The sequence below is a fragment of the Homalodisca vitripennis genome, chromosome 3, assembly GCF_021130785.1.
Source record: "Homalodisca vitripennis isolate AUS2020 chromosome 3, UT_GWSS_2.1, whole genome shotgun sequence".
Lineage (NCBI taxonomy): Eukaryota > Metazoa > Arthropoda > Insecta > Hemiptera > Cicadellidae > Homalodisca > Homalodisca vitripennis.
This window is the reverse complement of record NC_060209.1, coordinates 91,333,128-91,354,620: the sequence shown is the minus strand read 5'-3', so window position 1 is coordinate 91,354,620 and position 21,493 is coordinate 91,333,128. Positions and strand designations below refer to the sequence as shown.

Sequence of the window (21,493 nt, the reverse complement as noted above, 5' to 3'; positions counted from 1 at the left end):
CCCCTCGGGCTCTGACGTCACGGCAGGGGGGTGCTAATTTCGGGGAACGCTGCTTATAGCTTGGCACCCTGGAATAAGCACCCCTCGGGCTCTGACGTCACCGGCAGGGGGGTGCTAATTTCAGCGCACGACACGGGACCACGGACCAGGCACGGAATTAGCACCCCCCGACTACAAGGGGGTGCTAAATCAGCGCTGGACATGGTCGAGGCCCCTGAATTAACAACCCCCCTGTTCCAAGGGGGTGTGCTTATTCAGCGCATGGACATGGCTCAGTCACTGAATTAGCACCCCCTAGCATTCAACCAGCAAAAAGGATATTTATCTTTTACATATTCAATTCAATCATAAATATAATAGTTGTTATCTGGATTTTTTTGACGCTGCCACTTATAAGCTACTATCTACGATTTGTTTTGCAATTTGCGATGAACGATTAAATAATATAATAATCAAATATGGCTACTTTCTCTTAAAAAATACCATAGACCTTAATATTACATAATAATGCTCCGGATCTAACAAGGCTAATAGACCTTAGCACTCCTCCCTCTCATACGCATTGTCATATTTGTGTAATAATTTTCACTCATGACTTTGCTTTCTTAATTTGTTTCTATATATCACATATTAAAATAATAAAATTAAATCATATCCTTCATTTATTCTACTTCAGTTTATTCTTTCAGTTAATATGTTTGTAAATTTAATTAACGCACTGCTAAATATATCTTTAAAAAAACATAAAATTCTCTTCGATTTTGAGTCGATTTTTGGAATATTACGGAAGGGAAAATGTAATTATGGTTTTTATACACAATTAGTCTAGTATCATCTTGCTGTTTGTCATTTTTATTGTACAGGTATTGAGTACTGGGCGTCCATACCAATGAAAGATCTAGTCTACTCATAGTCTAGTTAAGGGTATTCACTGACATTAACAGTTCAAAGCTTAACCCAATCGTGAAAACTCAATGAAACATGTTTCTACATATAATTAAAAACTATGTTATTTGTATATGAATCCATAATTAAAATATTTATTTCATTTAATAGCTTCACGGAAAATGGAATCTTCTTTTTTTTAGTTTAATTAACTCAAATTCAAATTAAAAAAAACAATTACAACAAATAATTTTGTAAACAATTTAGGCTCGTATTTTAGGCAAAATAGTTCACTGTCACACAGTATAGAATTTTTCTCTGCGGCATTTTTTGTTTCATATTTAATTTTTAATTACATTTCAAAATTAAGGTTTTATAGAATGAAACAGATGAAGTATGAAAATTACAGTTTTTGAACTTGTCATTTATTACAGAAATAACTTTTCAGTACCTGCCTTAAATAATTACTCGTAACCATCTGCAGTAAGAAACTAGATTATAATTTTTTATCTTATGCAACTATTAGGCGTACTTTGAAACACCTGCACAATGGAACAGCTACATAGACTTAACACTACACAAAAATCGGCGATAGCTGCGCCGCAGGAAGTTGTGCCTATAGACAATTTTCCCACTACTGGGGACGATAGTGGAATGTCTTCTCTCAAATCCAATCCTCCTTCGAAGATTCAAGACGGGATTCGATTAGTAAAACAGACAAAAATAAGCTCGACAAAATGTAGGCTAAATTTGAATTTTCAGTGACGAACCGCATCCACCACACCGATTTGGAATGAAAGATCATTCACGTGAAAGATGTACCGCACGACGGTGTGGCGTCTGGAGTCCCGATAAGGATGTTAATTGGACATCTGCACAGGAACAGTTACTGGTAATGAAGAACTTGTAACCCTAACATCGTCTGTACACTCAGTGGCGTTCTTGTGTATAACTAACATCCTTCGGTAAATGAAAATCATTTAATCAGTAGTAAAATGGCAAATATATCGACAATCAGTTATCAAGGGCTCTCTGTTAGATATACCATAGCGAGATCAATCTCTGACCGTGTTATTCTGGTGATGGGCTCAGATTTGGACCTTACTTCTCTACAAAAATCAGGAGTATGGTTCCTCGAAGCAGTCATACGAACTTCTGATGGAGTGTTAATCATCAGAGCTACAGTGACCGTGTTGTGTCAGGTAATCTGCCCACCTTTCACACGTGTTGGAGTCGGATGAATTAAACAGGAGTTAATTTTTAGTGTTGGGGGTAGTAAAGCCCATATTCAACACTATGTAACTTTCTTTCTCATTTTTTAACTCTACTCGTTTTCGTTTGTGTTAGCAAACTGAAACAGGAGAAGAGCAAGCATTACGAGGCTACAATGAATCAAGCTTAATCGGAATAAAAACCGATCAAATGGAGTATCGAGGAACCAACCTAGTTGTTACTGAACTGGCTGTAACTTATTTCCTTTTCCCCTTTGACCATAAAATCGTTAGTTTTCTTCCTTGTACATCCTGGATTTGTATGAAGTTTCAAATTTCTGGGACCTTTCTATCAAGAGTCATCACACAGACGGACACATTGACAATGACACGATTTCAAGGATATGTCTAGTCCTTAATAATAGACTGGTGATAATATGGCACTAAATATTAAATGAACCAATATATTTATCTATGTATATATTTAGATCCGGAATATATGTAAAGCTTGTACAATTTTTGGTGTATTTGCCAAACATTCTCATACGAGTACATTCTCATTTTTATATGAACTGTTTAATGGTTATTGTTTTAATCAAGAATCTTCTACGTTTTAAATGTGATCAAGTATAAATCGAAGGAAGAAACCCATTTTAAAAACTAAGACCTGTTTTTATGCAACAAAGACCACTCGGTTTCCACCGCTGTTTATTCAAGCTAAGTGATTTCACAAAGTAAAAAGGTTCAGTTAAATTAAATCTTTCTGGATTCAGATCCTATTTTCCCCGCTGTAAGTTTGTAATATAATGAACAGTCATATTAAATCTGGATATAATAGCATACTTAAATTTTTAAAGATTGTTGTATAAACCACAATAGATACACACGTTGTTTATATTATACAGTGATCAATTAATTCATTCATACTTGTGACGTAGGTTTACAAGTATTAACATGTTATTATAATAAGAGGTAGCAGTGAAATCGGCAATATTAACGCAAATCAACATAGAACCATCTAACGCGATGTTAAGACTTCACTTAATATTACTTACTATTATTACTATTATAACTTGATAGGGACATAATTATCAAATAAAAATATTGTGACAATAATCACACTCGTTTTAATTTCTAATTGGTTCTAGCAATTATTGGTAAAATTAGATTGTGTTACATTGATATTTTGTTCTACCTTTAATTAGACTAAGTTTATTTGTAAGTTGATTTTCGCAAGCATGTGTATGAACTACATTTTATATGAGACTGGTTATAGCCATCACAAAAGCAAGATTGGGATGAAGAGATGATATTAAAATAACCAGAACAAAAGTTTGAAATACAATTCAAACCTTATTCCTAGATTAAGTATTTATATACATCTATATATGTACCGGTCTCTTACGTCTATTACAAAATAATTTAACACATGTCATATCGTATACATATGTATGTAATATTTTTGAATCGGGAGTAGTTTTCGAACTAGTAGTCGTAACTGGTAAATAATAACAAAACCCTTTCGGAATTTCTATCCTGATTGTAATAAGAATATTTTTTTACAAAAAGGTACAAATATGGGTTCTACAAACTATTGCTAGACGAAAAAGCTAATTTTAAATCAACTTCATGGAGTTACTGATTTAAAAGGTACTGTATTACAGTTTTGACGAGACTGCAATTGGTACTATTGCCCAGGTTGAGTTTTATAGAGGAAACTTCGCCAGTTAATAACTTAGGACAGAACCTAGACTTATAGAACTTTCAGAAATTGTGAGATGGACTAAATAAACCGACACGGCGGAGTATCGAAGGACTCTGACAGAACGTAACGAAAGTTTTTACCAACCAACCCAACAAAGTAACTTCATCACACGTGTCGATAACTTACTGAACAATTTCATATGTTTGTATCGAAATTCGCGTTAAATATCTCTGGAACTGTATAATTAACTAAAATGTGGTACTATACCTTGCCAAAACAGTTCTAAATGTTGCAGGTTTCCGCTATATATTTCGGAACGAAATTTCCATAAATTTTCAAGTGGTTTGAAACAGGTAAAAGTGGTCATCCACATGGGGTTGTCAAAGTTTTAAAAATTTAAAATAACACACACACGAGCACATACACTACAACAAGTAAATAAATATGGAGAAACGACAAACCAAAGGCCTACCTCCCACACCCCATATGCTTGTACTCAGTATGTTTACAAATTGGTTTATTCAGCGATTTTTTCATTGCCATCATGGTTTAATTTTACCTTTAATTTTGATCTGAAAACCATAATTTTGATAGCTTTCTTCCTTGAACCAAGAGGAACTTATGTGTCCGGTTTCAAGACTCTGGACTTCTCGGTCAAGAGTTATTGATCGAACTGCAGGGACCTTAATATAATTAACAAATTAGATTAAGATATATATATATATATATATATATATATATATATATATATGTTACGTATGTGCAAAATATTTTGTAGACGTAACAGATCATCATTTATGGAATGTTAGTATCAATATGAACACTTGTTTTGAACCATGTTTAAAATCCTGTCCGTTATACTTACTTCTCACTACATAACATAAGAATTTGACTGCTTTAGGAAATAAAATATTATGACATGATGAAAAAACTAAACCAAACCCGTTAATAATGTATTTTTCAAACGCACGTGAACTGCTTGTACAGTTGGTTATGTGAGTGGAAGTAGTGTGTCACAGACCGATGGCTCTGTGCCATTATCGCATGCGGGTTCGTTAGACCATATTTATCCGTTATAGTTAGTTACTAGTACAGTCGGTGGAGACTAAACGAGTCCTCCTCCATGTTTAATTACGAACATTGAATTTTCACCTATACGAAAATGTCAAATATTTGATCATTTTTGACTTTTTATAATCGTCGAATTTTAATCCCGTTTGGGCATCTGATATGCCAAATTTGAAGAATTATCACACACATAACAATGTTTTATGGTTTTTTGTAAAATGCATTCGAGTGTTTTATTAAATGAGTCCTTCAAATTAAAAAAAAAACTCTTAATTGGTTGTTGCATTGACATCGGTAAAACTTTTAAAGCATGTGAATAAGTACAACCTGTGCCTTTTAAAGTGAAACATTTCACCAAAATATACATTAAAAAAGCATTAAAATGGTACAAGGTTTTTAATGAACAAAAATCAAGATGGCCACTGGTACAGATGGCTCTGAAAAAATAACTACATTTTAAGTTTTAGTAACAAATGAGCTTGCTTCAAAGCTTTTCTATATTCCACCAACAATTTCATATGTGTCAAATAAGGCGTAAATCTGAGACCGATGACACCAGTACCCCACTGGTACACGAAAGAAGATGGAGTAAATGAGTTCTTTTCGTTTATTTAAAATTTAATAACTACTTGTTTAAACGTATGCAATAGCATTTAAATTTTCCTTTCAATTTGTTTTATATCGTGTTTTATTAACTATCTGATAACTAACAGTTATTAATCATGATAAATCCGAGATGAAATACAATACATAAAATAAGTTGTTGAAGCGCACTAGTAAATATGATTGCTATACACATAACAAAATTTAAATAGTAAATGTTGTAGTTCCCAATTTCATATAATTTGCTTAAAATAAGGGGAAAAGTATGTTCATTTTAAACATCCATGGCAGATAAGGCATGATGCCAATATTGAACTGTTCAGTTACATTGGGGTAAAATGTTATATGTGCATATGGACCTTATAAACCATGTAACTAATTAACGCTCTAATTTTTACTGACTTTTTTCGGATTTTAGAGTGTAGTCGTGTGGGTTAATACATTATTAAGGAATACTGTTTTCTTTATTTGTATCAAGGTTTCGTCTTACTACTAATAACTGAATATGTTCAACTGCTAAATATGGTTAATTTGTCATACTCGTATTTTGCATAGTTACCTAAATTTGAAATGTTTGTTCTGCAAACAGGGACATCTTTTTTGTTTTTATTCCGTTTTCGAATACTTAAACGACGGTATCCTGTGCCTAATAGAAGCTTAATTCATGAAAATACGTTCTACTCCTTGAGCACTAATTATTTGGAATCCAGAGAATTGAAAAGTTTAAATCATACATGGATGCTCCAAGAACAATTTCTGCAACGTCAGTCTCCAGTATACGGAAACCGTAAGGGAGTATAACTGAAAGAACATTGTAAATCCATGAATTTCATGCATGTATAAAGAAATTGAAGACACATTCTGCCTCTTGGTTCAAAACTATGTAAAAATGTTATCAATGATAACAGTGACTCGAGGAATGTTATTTCCCGCGTACACACGCGTTACTTGCGTCATAAAAGGTCAATTGGCCGAAAAGCTATCGAGAAAAGGAAGCGAATTTCCGTGTGAGTCGTGCATCGGGCGGGTGAGAACTTTCACAGTGTCTTCACACCGCGGCCGCGGCTCCTCACACGTTTTACTGATAGTGCCGACAATTTCCACACCTCCAGTGCTGCCCTTATCTGCGGTCGTGCGGTTCGTGGGCAGAGCTCATGTTCCATAACTCCGGACCGCCCACCGCAACCCTCTGAGCAAAGAATCAAATTGATTGAGAATTAGAATTTACCTAAGCAAGATGAATGACCGCTATTGTATCCGGAGATATTATATATCGCGCGTCAGATTAATTGGAAATAATGGCCGAGATGCTCATATCCCGTCTTGGGTAATTGGATTAGCTATTGTAGCGCTGTCTAGCGGACCAGCCGCTCACATAATAGCCGGCTTAGCCACAGTCTAGCTGAGTCCGGTCTCCGACCGCGGAGTGGAGGCGTTCGACTTCGAGTCCAAATCCGCTTTCGTAGATCATACGTAGACGGTTTGTTCCGGACTGTCAGATGTGAATTAAGACGACCCCAATGAGAAAACGATTCCGATTGTATCGTAAAACATCTGTAATCTGTGACCTTTCTTTGAATACATACACACGAGTTAGCAAAGAATGTACGTTTCTAATACAACCAATATTATGTGTTCGTCACCTGCTGTACCATCGGGATGGTAGATTCGTTTTGTTTATTTCTTTAATGCGTACTGAACACTATACGAATTTAAAATTAGATAATAATAACTCAAACTATAAATAAAATATATTATTAATTGATAATTTAGATTTTAAACACGTCACGCTAATAAACCTAAGTTACCAGTTGTATTCATTTTAATATCAATTAACAAGAATCCAAATCTTATAAATGAACTTAAAAACCACAATATCTGCAGATATATGTTTAAACACTTCATGGCATTGAAATTGGCTTCTTTTAAGTAAATAAATCACAATAGTCTTGGGTGTCTGTTGAGTATTTAATGAGTACTATCTATTTATTGGTAATTCACTACTAGTAATATCACTACTCAGTAACATATTATAATTTTGTTTAATATTACAATATTTATTAATCAATGTATTTAAGATAAAGATCATATTGAGACACTTTATATTTTGCCTACGGCGGTCATGAATAATGAATACAAATCATTTATGATGGAAACTATAGATTGAAACATAATTTGAAGACAAGTACAAACAAATACTCACTCCAGTAAGGGTTGAACAAAACCAAACTTACTCATTGATTTAAACATAGCGTATCGTTTTCTTACAACGAATGTCTCTTTCTGCTAAAGCTGTGTCGTTAATATTGTTAGCCTGGAAATACATCCCTTTCAAACTGAATTGATGTATTGTTGTGGACAAAGTAAAAACATTTACATTCGGTTACGTTTGTTGACTTTCAATTTACATTCACCACAGAATGTAACGAATCAAAACACGTTTAAAGGGAGCATGTTTTCATTTAAATGTATTGACAGTTTGTAGCGCACACGCGGTCGGTCCTCTGTCCAGTTACCTTGAGGACACCTGGATTTGAAGCGAGGTTTTGTTCAGAAGTTTTAAATGTCGGCCACTTCGAAATTACCTCATCACACAATTAACATTTAAGATTCCTTGCGGACTGTCAAGTTTTTGGAGTTAAAAACCAGTTCGATTAAGTACGGCGGACGCGACAATTTTTCAAATTACTCTGTCAGACGGAGCTCCAAAAACTCAAATTACCCCTAGTCGCATCATTAAGAAATTGATTGACAAGACTCCTCTAATTTATGTTGATTAAAGTTGGGAGTCAATTTACTGGAAGTAGAAGCTGGCGAGGGGCCGGCGGGCGGCTATATTAGCATAGCCATCCCAAGGTCAAAAACTCAAATTAACCGACCTCTTCGAAACAAAGCCTGGACCCCGGATTAAAAGCAGTTTGTATTCAATTTGGCTCATCAGCCGTCCCGTTCCTCTCCACGAGAGTCCACAAATCTGTCACCGTTTTCAATTTGGATACAAATTAGTACATAACTTAGTCGAAATTATGATCACTGTACGCCATTGTTTTCTTCCTGGAGACTTTATAAGGAACCCGCAAACAAAGTTTTACATAATTGCGCCATTTTAACCCGCCGGGAATGGAAGTTCTGTTGTTACCGGGCGGCGGACTGAGGCTTTTGTTTTACTGACTCGCGTTGCAATTTTTTATTACCGGGTAGCCAATGGTTTTTTATTGTTGTTGCGAACGGTTCCCCGAGGTATAAACGGTTGTCCTACACATTATGTACAATAAAAACTAGATTCTTAAATAAACTGTACTCATTACTTCGTAATCTATATTCCCCATTTGACTAATTATTGTTTATAGAAGAAGAAAAAACAATTTATTAGATTTAACACATAGGACATTGCAAAACAAAAAATAAAGGTAAGGAATTAAATCCACACACACACACGCGCGCGCGCGCGCACGCATGTGTGTGTATATATATGTATAATATTGGTGTATGCATTTTATTAATCCACTATAAATAACCGGGACTGGCAATCCTATAGATACAGTAAATTACAAAGCAATTTTAACGATACTGACACTGAAAATATACTTCTAAGACAAATTTGTATTTTAACTTGCATTGCTAAATGTTGATTCAGTTAAGTAAACATATATTCACAGGAAAAAAAATAAGAAAAGCGTAAAATCTAAGTAAACTTTCAATATTTTGAAGGGAAGGTTTGTAAAAAATTTGTATTCATGAATTTCTATTGAAGATATCAAAGATTTTAACGGGAAACCAGTTCCAATATAATACAACTCTTTTAGAAATCAAACAATGGGAAAATGAAAATAGTATTATTTTTTAACAACAACAAAATTATATGTTACTTAAAATATAAAAGCCTAAATTCCATTATTTTCTAATAGAAATCTCATTATATGTATAACAAGAACAGTGATTGATTTAAATCATTGTAATAATACAGCATGTTGTTAGTGTTCTACTTCATTACGCCCCGTAAATGTTTGTGTACAGCGACTCCATAAATAGGCCACAATTCAAACATAGGTAACAAGTGTAACTGATCCCAGTCTGAAGAAAGCCTACGTAGAAATATTCATGGCCGGGGATTGAAACTAAACCCGACATTAAACAACAGATGTTCCATTTCAGAGGGCACATTTTACAAATTTATGGCATGTTTATGAGCCAACGTACCGGCCATAAACGCGGGGTGGCGCGGAGCTCACCCTCCTGGCCTGCAAGCCTGTGCTGGGGAGCACGGGAATTATTCAATACTTTCACCCTCTACTACTGGGTGTAAGGTTTTAGGTTTTATGGGGGTCTGAGGATTCAGTTCCTTAATTCGCTCTATTTGTCTCTATACGCGCTTTCATGTCTTGAATGATGTCATGGGCACTTAAAAGCTTTGTTGTTATTTATGCAAAATCTAACATAACAAGAAAGAATATTACTAAACAATAAAATCTGCCCAAAGAAAAACAACAATTTTCGCTCCTCATTTCTTGTATGATACAATGAAAAATTACACGGAAGCTATGTTTATATGAATATTAACAATTTCTTATTAATTTTGAATGGGATTATCAGACAATATAACACCACATCTATTTACTTTGGGCACTGTTATCTTTTAGTTTTATGACGGTTTTCGTCAGATTTATCAAAAGAATTTTAAACAGGAGTTATTTTAAAACCCATATAAAGCTATCAATCTATTTTAGAACGTGCGTAAGATGAAGGAAACAGGATTTTTCCGGACATTTGCCATCGTTCAGTGAAACAAGAAAACAGTAACACTACGTTTCGAGATCTGCAATCTGATCTCTTCTTCAGGTAAAGAACTAACCTAATACATAATTACAAACTAGGTTAAAATAAACAAATCTTACTAAAGCGTTGTGGCACGCCTAAGTCAGGAATCACAACCTACATGTTGTTTGTCAACTTCACTAACTCTAAAGACATGCACTTGCCATCACTGAACGATGGCAAATGTCCGGAAAAATCCTGTTTCCTTCACAATCCTTCCATCGTCAAAAATAACCTTCAAACAAAGAAGTGCGTAAGATATTAAAAGGAAAGAATTATAAACGAAACAAAATAAGTTCAGAAATAACGAATTGTGATTTTTAGGTTTAAAAACAAATAGAGTAGTCTTATTATTGTTCAGAAAATAGTTAACGTTTATCTCAAGCCCAGTACTAATTTAATTACGATGTATGAAAGGTATCAAATATTGGAATACTTTTAAATTAATTCCAAATTAAAAAAACGAATATACAGCTGCTCAACAGTGTTTATGGAAGTCTTTATCTTTCATTGACTACCTAACAGTGGAGGTTAATAGTGTATGATTTCCCATTTTATCTCGATTTTCCGAAGTAATTTGAAACATCACAGCTGTCGGCTATGATTGCGCCAGGTACAATGTTCCATAGCAACTCACAACCGGTTTGGTCTCATCCAGGTGATTGCAGCCAGCCTGAGCTCATCAATATCACATTCTACCCAACAGCGTATCCAGGTTGGGACATTGGAATAAATCTCATTTGTTGGCTTTTAATATATTTCGATGATGAACTTAGTGAGCGTTGAAAAATTACACTCTCTTGTCTGTGTGTGAACATTCGATATGGGCTCATCTCGGTTTTCAATTAACAAAATAATTTAAAATTTCGCACAATTTTCTGACACTTTTCGCTTAGAAGACTTTAAAATTCGAAAGTATTTAATTTATTGTATTCCCAAAAGTTATGAAATAATCAGGTTCGACATTATTTTTTCGAAAGAGGGATGAAGATCAAGCTACAGAACATTGCAGCTTAAACCAACCACCAGAGTAAAAAGAACGCATTCGAATGTTATAACAGAGAATGTTACTGGAGAACGCAACAGTTCTGTTTAGTTCCAATATTTAACACAAACTTAGAAAATTAGTTTCGTAAAAAAATCAATATAAATATAGAATTCACTTAACTAATATTTTAAATTAAAACATTAGGAAATTCTTAACTCATTTCAACTACAACTGCAAGTAACTAAATATATTTTCAATTTGGTTTACTTAATTAGGATACTAAACTCCTAGACAGACGTTGTAGTCCTGTATTGCTAATTTAACTTAAAATGTACAATAATATGTCCTAATTCGTAAAATTACTGAAAATTTTCTAATAGGCCCAATTGTTCATTACGAATTACGAAACATGACAGTAATTAATTATTGATAGGCCTATGAGGAGTAACGAATTTTTACATATTTTTCTCGTGTGTATGTTATATATATATATATATATATATATATATATATATATATATACTGTTTATTTACTTTTGTTTTTATCATGTTCTTTTATATTTTATACAATTTATGCACCTGTAGACGGTTTTTACTGAAATATAGTGCCAAGTTAAAAAAAAATTATTTGTACAGTCATTTACTAAAAGTAATATATATGTGTATATATTCTATACACTGGCAGAAAAATTGTGTACAATCTTTATCCATCTAATTATCTAAACAACAATAATCATCAATAATATTTAGTCATAAAGAGTACGGACATACGATGTGTGGTGTAAAAGGTTCAACAAAAAAGTGAATACTTTAAATTGTACTGCTTACTAAACTATTAAATTAATCACAATTAAATAATTTATCGTTTGTAAATTGTCGTTATTTCAATATGGGAAGAATAATTATTTACCTAATTATTGGAGCACTTGCTGTGATAATCTAATCCATTAAGATTTATTGTTTTAAACACTAGATAACTATTATGATTGTATAATAAATGGATATATTATGAAATTTGTAATGAATTTTGTATGTTTTGTTCATGACCAATTAACAACAAACAATTTTTATTTTTATTTTTTCAAATTTCATAACTAAATAATCTCGCGGTAAATTTAGGGTTGCTTAAAAAATATAGATATTCTACAGTTAATCTCCACATGGAATATTTTGTCATAAGTCCGTTATTGCCACAGGCCTGAAACTGTAATAAAATAACAAGTAGTAATGGTTGGTAGGACACTTACCATAAAACAGTCAGTTTCTCTGATGCACGAATCGAAACCTGCTGCAGCCTTTCCAAACTGTAAACAAGATAAAACATGTCAAGATTCAGTAGTAAGCAAGACTGTTGGATTTAGTATAATTGTATATTGAATTAAGACAAAACCAAATTACTCATAAAATCAGAAAACCATAGAATCAAGTACTATATTTAATACAATTTAATTAGTTTTCAAACAGATCAGCAAAGAACTGGTATATAGTATGATGGATTAAGCCACAACAATGATTGAAACTAAAATTTGGACAATAATAAAAAAACTTAATATGAGTTATAGAAAGGAAAACCCAATAGAATAACATTTTACTAAGATTGATGCCATAAGTTTTCAATCAGACCAAACCAATCAACACTTTTAAACCATCAGAAACAAATTAAAAATCTCCTAATGATTATTTAGACCATAATAAACAAAACTGTGACGAATATTAGTTTATATTACACAGATAAAAAAAGCATGAACTTCGAAACCACATTTAGAGAATATAAGCCAAAATACTAGTAGATTTCAACCAAATAGGAATGAAGAATTGAAGCTTTAATCAGAACGATAAACATCGACGGACTAAAAGAAAACCCCAGTCACCGTGCATCATCTATAGGATTCTGAAGAGGATACACGTTATAGTTTAAATTTTGTTGAAATATGATCATCAGTGATTGAGTTTCATGTTTTTTATACCTCAATATAGTTATATTACGACTTTGAGAATATTTTTAGTTAGCTCATGCATATTCTTTAAACAAGTGTGCTACATAACATTAACTGAATTGCTTGATGTAGATTAATAATTAAAATGTATTTAATGAAGTGAAGTGAATTATTGTGTGTTCTAAAAGATAATTATTCAGGATTATTGAAGTCATGAAGGGACAGAGAGAATGCACATGAGAACCTCACGCACGACTGGGGCCGAAGGATGCTCTCACACGAGCTCTGCTGACCTAACCCAACCCTTCTTGGGACGGGACACGCTCGACATAAACAATCTTTAATTAGTCCACGGCTGTTCCTTACGACTAAGGAGTGTACACAGCGCCTATAAGGGTGCCCCAAGCTGCCATAATTTCGAATGAGCGACTATGAACTCCATAACCTTAATTAATACCGGGCCAAGAGTTATGGTGTGTGCGGCGAGCGCGTGAGTGTGTGTGCGTGAGCGTGCGTGCGTATGTCTGGGACTCTGATGAGTGATCGCACCATTAATAGAATTGATGAGGGAATCTGATCCCTCAAGGAGTCACGGTTTCGCACAACTGGTTCGGGCTCGACAAGGTGAAAAATTTCAACTAGACATTTACAGACCGATTTCGTCCTGCACGCTTTTTGAAACACATCCCGATCCGGTTTAAGACGTTCCCTGCCATTAATCATACACAAGTGAAGAATGTTGGAGTTTAGAATGGGAAATTATAAGCGTTTTCGATCGTACCTTTACAAAAATTGTGGATCAGGCGCAGAGTATCGTTTTATACAATTTGTATGAAGAATAAAACTGACAGAATATATTGTGGTTTTTATTACCTATCACTCAAATAATCTTCATAAGTAATAAAAGTTTAAGGATCGATGTTTAATTTAACACTCCATAAACGTTTTTATACAATAAAAATATATATTTACCGAAATAGCAAGCGGCATTTAGGAGACTACTGCAATTTAATTGTTGTAATTCGATAAGTTCGCAAAAACCTGTCTCTTGCCTTGCACATTTAAATTATGTACGGTCACCACTCGAATGAATACGGTTCAGAATATATTCAAATCGAATCACCCCGCCTGAGATTTTTCTTTATCCACAGTGTTGACCGCTGCTGATTAAATTATCACGAGGATCTGCTCCACCGCTTCCTCTTGGGCGGCACGACCTTACATAAACACGTGATATTTAATGCCGTTCCGGACAGTTACTAGATCAGACACAAAATAAATATAGATATAAAAGACTCGAGACAGGTTTAATCAGGCCGAACAACCCGGCCATAAACTTCCCGGGAGAAACAATTCTTGGAGGAGGCGAAAATTGGAGACAATTTGTTTCGCTCAGCGCTGACATTAACTTATTATGGGATTAAACCGGATATGGATAGCCTTTTCCACTTAGTCGGCCGTCGTGAGTTATTACCCGGCCAAATTGCTGTGAAATCCCGAGAGTTTATTATTTAGGTTAGCGCGATGTTGTTCAGCCACGTCTTCTGCCTCAGCTGCGAACACGTCAACATTTATGTTTGGGCTGGGAGGTAGTCTGGTTCTATACACACCCCGGAATCGCTCATGTATAACGACGTGTATAACACGCATCGCGCAATACAAACTTCTTTCACTTCACACCCACAACAGTTAGTCAGAAACGGCTGAACTATTAACATTTCCTACCCGCCAGCTTATTTCTGGGCTTCGAAAAAACCTCACCCTACTGTACAGTACGTATTAATTTTTAGTACGACTTTTATTACATTGTTCTATTTACAATCTTTCTGATCATTACAATTTCCGAGGTTAGGTTGCAAGATTTGTAAAATATTTTCTCAGCTCCCAGTTGTGACCAACAAAGTTTCCTCATATTTCAAGTCTCGGCGTTCTTGAAAATTATATTTACAAAGATTTTGAGACGAGTTGGTAAGTGATGGAAGTGGAATGATTTCACTTGCATAATACTGTCGTTAAAGATCCTACAACTAAAAAATGCCTGATTTCCAAGTCTGTATTTCTCGTAAAAGATACTTCAAATAATATACCACGTATGTATAAAACTTACACATACTTTCAACCCAACATTTTTTATTTCAGTTCAACTGTTATATATTTTCCAAAGAATAAATTGAACATTATGGTCCTTTGTATTTTAATTTTAAGACAATAGAATTATAAGTAACATTCACAATTAATTATCCTAGTAATACTAATATGCTCATGAAAACTTCTCTTAACAATTACAGTATCTGTAGTATTTGATATTGAGAAGACAATTACTTCTTTAATAAAATGTAATAGTAATGAATGGCCAGTGTGGGTGGACTTATTCTAATCTTTCTCATTCCTACTTAGCTTATTTGTTCAAGGTATTTGATGAAATGGTTTTTTAATTTACATTCATTGCATTAGTATTACTGGTAAGATGAATAAAACAACTTTAGAACAAATAACTTAAAAAGTAAACAAACAATTAAGACAGTCTAATTCCTAGCCTATATTTCCTTATCACTTACAATAATATATATAAGTGATATATATATATATATATATATATATATTTGATAAACATGAAAATGGAACATATTCAATACTACATTATTTGTAAAATGCGAATTAAAAGAAGTCACAATTTTAATTAAACACATTTAGCAAAAATGTCCGTCGTTTTAGTATAAAACTATATTGACATGAAACAACAAAATAATAAAAACGATCGTAGGTAAAATAAATATCGCCGCTTTTATTTACAGCAGGAAGTTAATATTTGCACGTTTCCAGGGCCAATAGCAGCTGCAAAGCCCAGAGTGATGGGGGAGCGACGTGACTTCATCTAGAGGATTTTGAAGAAAATTTATTCGTCGGCACCGAAATGGTTTCCCCTCCCCCCTCTCACTCCACTGGTCGCAAATGAATCCGAGTGTTTGACGTTGCCCACGTGCGAGCACAACGTTGAGCGGAGCGAGCGAAGAGAGGCCGCGAGCTGCGCCCTGTGCGGTCTTCCAAATTGCGCCCACACCCCGCTCAGCGCATGTGAACAATATACGTTTCGTTTTGACTGAGCCTTGACGGCTTTAATGTTTTTCTGGATTCATTAAGGACTTCGCCAAAGGGGATTCCTCATGAATATGAATAACTGTGATTATTTCCGGCCACTCTGAATACTTCTCGGTTGTGCTTATTTCTATATCGGTGTAGGTTTTTGTAAAAATTTGCCTATTTGGGAATTTAGATCATTGAAAGTATTTATACTCTTTAACTAGGATTACAAGTATTTGTAAAACTTGTCTGTTCAACGTAATGTATTTTTAACAAGGTTAAAAATATTAGTTTTTATTATTTAGTTTTGGGTTATTATTTTAACTGAGTTCATCAGCCATTATTTGATTCTATAATATCAACAAACAGACTATGCCTCGGAGGATTTCTCATACTATACCGATTGGCGTTTATGTTGAAATTGAACTGTATAAAATTCATATTTATATTGTATTGAACACAATTTTGTTCGAGCAATAACAATGTAGTGTTCCGAGAAATAAATGAGAAATTATCATTAACCTAATATTTTTAGCTGTTGTTTCTTAAATTTACCATATTTTATTGGAATTTTACAACGAGGCATTTTAGACATTCACAGAATTAATATACGAGATCTGAGTTGGGAGATTGGTTAGTATTCACCCTATCTTAGCGGAAAACCTTAACAAGAAACCCGATCCAAAATATTGTTATATTTAGGTTTACAGCTATTTTAATTATTAAGAATTTTAATCCTCTGCCCACATTTTTCATGATTGCTTGTGTATTAAAAATGTAGTTTTGCCTAAGTTGACTAAACGAATGTTAATGTGAAATTCATGAATTAATAGATAATTTTTATTTATTTAATAGTTATACATTTAAAAAAAAGGTTGAGCTGTATATTACGCCATTGTGTGCAGTAATTTCCTTTTTATGCAAAGTGTTAAAATAACACAATACACAACATTTATTAATGCAATAATTAAGGGCTAACTCTATTTAATATTTCATTCTTCAATTCTTTGTGTTTTCCAGAGTGTAAAATTTGTTATTTTTAGATGTATTGTTTTTTTAATGTGATCTGTGATATGTATCATTATAGTATAGTGAAAATTTATCTTTATAGTAATTAGATAATGAATAAATAAATGGTGTTCACCGTTGGAAGAATAAATACAATTTAGTTCAATTTTCATCCAGAGCTGCCCTACCCGTAACGCATTGATTAGTTCCTCTGTTTAAATACGTTTATTTTTAAAGTATGTGTTATCACTTTGAAGTAATAGAAAATCTTTTTGTTTAACACTGTGTTTACGTCATACTCTTGAACTGGGTGACGGCCATACTTTTCTGCAACCTCCGCCCTTTGTGGGAAAGGTGGTTGTTACTTTATACTCACAAGTACTGTAAAATGCATAATTTTTATTCAAATGAAAACGTGAGAGTTTCATTACTTTGATAGTATTGTTCATTAAATACGAAACTGAGTACTGTGCTGCATGAAATGAGAAATACTAACGGTTTTGACTGAATGCTGACATTCAATTCCAGCTTAAGAAGGAGAAAAAGAGAAAATAGTGGTATTTAAACCCGCAGAGTCAGTCTTTACAGTTTGTACTTTGCGAATTGAACTCTAGCCGTTAAAGTAATTAAAATTCCACTACACCTAACACTACGTTTGTCCCGCCCCCTTTAGACAATGGGCTAAGTCTTTTGATAGGCGTTAAGTACAGAATCTCAAAGTTAAAAAGCCATTTCAAAAATGGCGTTAAAGTTTGTCAGCGAGTCGAGTAACGGTAAACGAATCATATCCGACATTAAAGAGAGGAACACGGAAAGTGAATAAGTCGGCGAGAGACTTTAATCAAAGTTTGCGCTCGTGTGTATAAGCTATTTTTCGCTAACACCCCTCACAGACTCACCACCCCCAGGGCGGCTTTTACCCTCACTTCACCCCCTCTCCCATCCCGCTTCTTCACGATTTCAAGCCACTCCCGGCATTTTCATTACAAAAACTTGTTAGGGAACGCTCTTCTCCTTAATTCCTGTCCCAATTTCTAATTGTTTTACAACTGTCCCATTTCGGCGTTATTTCTCCAGACTCCAGTTTTATTATCGTTCCGCATTAGCTCCATTTGCATTTTAAATGCGACCTCAACAAAAGAAAGCCCCGTGTATTTCTCTTCCCCTCAAAAGAATGCTCTTTCTTCGGTTCGCATAAACAATGGTTATTATGAATGCTACTTTTGTCGGAAAAGTTAAATCGTGAAAATTACAACTTCTTTATTCAAAACAATATTTTACGCGCAATTCAAAAGGTGGCATACGCTAAGGTTAATTTAGAAAAAGGTCACTTGTTATATACAAAAATTATTTAATTAATAATCTATTATTTATTTTAAACTAGAATACAATTCGTACATTAATATAAAAAAGATTCGTAATGATCTAACCGTGTAATTTTGGAATTTAAATATTAATGTATTATTATTATTTGCATAACGCATAATTAAAGTATAATTATAGCAATGAATTTTGCTATACGTAATAATTTTTTCATGAATTGATACTACGCAGTTTTCATTGCTCCTCACGCGTGCCATGCTTTTAATGCAGCATTGCGAATCGAAGATCTCAATTCATACGGTATCGGTCATAAATAGCTCTGCACTAAATATGAGACAAAATTTGGTTCTTGAGATGTTTGTATAAGGGTGGATCGATGATTTAATGTCAGCCTATACCAACCCAGTAGTGTGAGGCATGGGGTAACAATAGACAACGACACACAAAGGACAACCCCGGAATAATTAACCTGCTGCTCGATCATCCTTGAAATACAACTTGGATGTATCTTTAAAAACCCAATGTAGACGAGTAATTACTATCAAATAACACAGCCATTATTAACATTTTATTTTTTTCCTGACAATTTATTCTAAATCAAACAAATAATAATAAAAGAATTACGGCCTATTGGCGCCTTCCGTTTGTAAGTCAATTACAGTCCAAAAAGTGACTAAATGGGTAACAGGATTTTTTAACTGGAATAAAAATGTTAAAAAACAAAGCAACTCGGAAATTCTATTTGTTTTATTGATTCCGAACTTACCTTAGTAGACTATACGAAAGTAAGCAAAAGCAGTTCCTATTTTTATAGAAAAGGAAACGACATTGTTTAACTTAACTCTACCATCGTAAATAGTATATTTTACCAATCAGCCAATATTTTTGTAATATTGTATTTTATGTATTAAATTAAAAGTAATATTTCTATGATTTGAAAAATTGTTAATTTTGAAAGTTGCGATTATTGTAGGAAAAAATATAAAATACCAGCACAAAAGAAAATTGAATATAAAATTAAATTATAAATTAAATTCATTACGTGAAGCTTTTTCGATTTGGAATTAGTTTTAGTGTTTGGGAAACTCATAAATTATGATTATTAAGGTTACTATAATTTTAGTTTTAAAATTATTATTATGAATTATCACGATTAAAACAAAACTATTATTGAAACATACATAAATGCGCTACAATATTGAAGATATCTCGTCTTGCTAAAATTTAAAGCTCCGTGCGTTTTGTAAATAAGAAATGCTGAAGTCCAATGCACGTATGAACAAGTAAGAAATGCTGAACATTAATCAACAATAAGACTACAATCTTCAAAACTTCACCTCATTTATGGCTTTATGACTGCTAACGAAATGATGAGATGGCATATTTTAAACATGTTAATGCACACTAACAAATTCACTTTGGTATACTGATGTTTAAAGGCCAAAAACAAATTGTTACATACACCTTAAACCAGATATTTTCACTTCCATATTTGAATTCGAAATAATTTAGGCGTTCGTGTAAATACCGAAATATTTATTACATGTAAAACTCTATTCCAATGCTACCTAATATAAGTAACATACAGGTGGGTTAAGATATTTGTCTGTAAAACGAAAGTAGACTACTTTGATTAGTAACTCCCTACACTTGTACTCCTATTCCCACCGATTACTTTGATTAGCAATACTCCCGATACCTGTACTCCTATTCCCACCAACTACTTTGATTAGTAACTCCCGACACCTGTACTCCTATTCCCACCGATTACGTTGATTAGCAATACTCCCGACACCTGTACTCCTATTCCCACCAACTACTTTGATTAGCAACTCCCGACACCTGTACTCCTATTCCCACCGATTACTTTGATTAGCAATACTCCCGATACCTGTACTCCTATTCCCACCAACTTCTTTGATTAGCAACTCCCGACACCTGTACTCCTATTCCCACTGATTACTTTGATTAGCAACTCCCAACACATATACTAATTTTCCCACCTAGGCCCAATTCGCTAAGTGGATATATATATTATACAAGTATCGCAAGTTAAAATGCCAACCAACCATTCACAGATAGTTGAAGAAGGTCTACTTAGAGTACAAACGTCGACCATCAGTTTAAATACTTGAATTGCACTTAAAACGATTTTTATACACGGCAGGATTTATTAAATGTGTGTAAACTGGAGATGGCGTATTTTTTGAATCACCATTCACTTTTTATTCAAAACTATATTAACACAAGATATTTAACTAGAGTAAAATATACACAAGGGACGCTATTCAAATTATATTAAATTCTACACTAGTAAAATAATGTTTAATCTAGCAAATAAAACAGAAGAATTTCCAGTGTTTTATATTCCATTTTAGATTACACAAATGATACAGATTTTTACCATTGTTATATTCTATCACTAAACTAGAATTTTTAAGACGTATATTCCAGTTCAATGAAAACTGCAGTGATAAGAATGAATGCTCAATTCCTGAAGAAAGGGGAAAGGAGAAGTATTTCTCTGGAAGTTTTGATGTTAGGTTACAGGTATCGCCGGACAAAAGAGAAGCTAAGTGGGCACACACGTGATGGAGGTATCTATAGCAATGTTAGTTAATCGATTAATTGACGGGTCACTAGCCCCTCCGCCGCGCCGCTGATGCCGCTGATGCTGCCGCCGCTGCTGCCGTGACCCGAGCCCGACTACCGCGCCCAGTCCAGAAGCCGGCTCTCCAATTATTTACATCCCACTGGGCTATAATTTCCCCAAAACTTTGAAACGTGGTATGCTCGCGTCGACACGCACTCCTCGGGCCCTCTCTGCAGCTCCACGGTGCGGCGGCCAGGGCCAGCGGCCACGATAATA

General features: G+C 34.0%; 1 protein-coding gene across 2 annotated transcripts in view; it reads right to left on the bottom strand.

Annotated features, from left to right (window-relative positions):
* LOC124357175 overlaps window positions 1-21,493 on the bottom strand; it is a 72,930-nt gene that overhangs the window by 30,814 nt on the left and 20,623 nt on the right. For both annotated transcript variants that reach the window (XM_046808695.1, XM_046808693.1), the window contains exon 2: window positions 12,523-12,579. In XM_046808695.1, coding sequence (XP_046664651.1) covers window positions 12,523-12,579 — 57 coding nt within the window. The remainder of the gene's footprint in view (window positions 1-12,522; window positions 12,580-21,493) is intronic.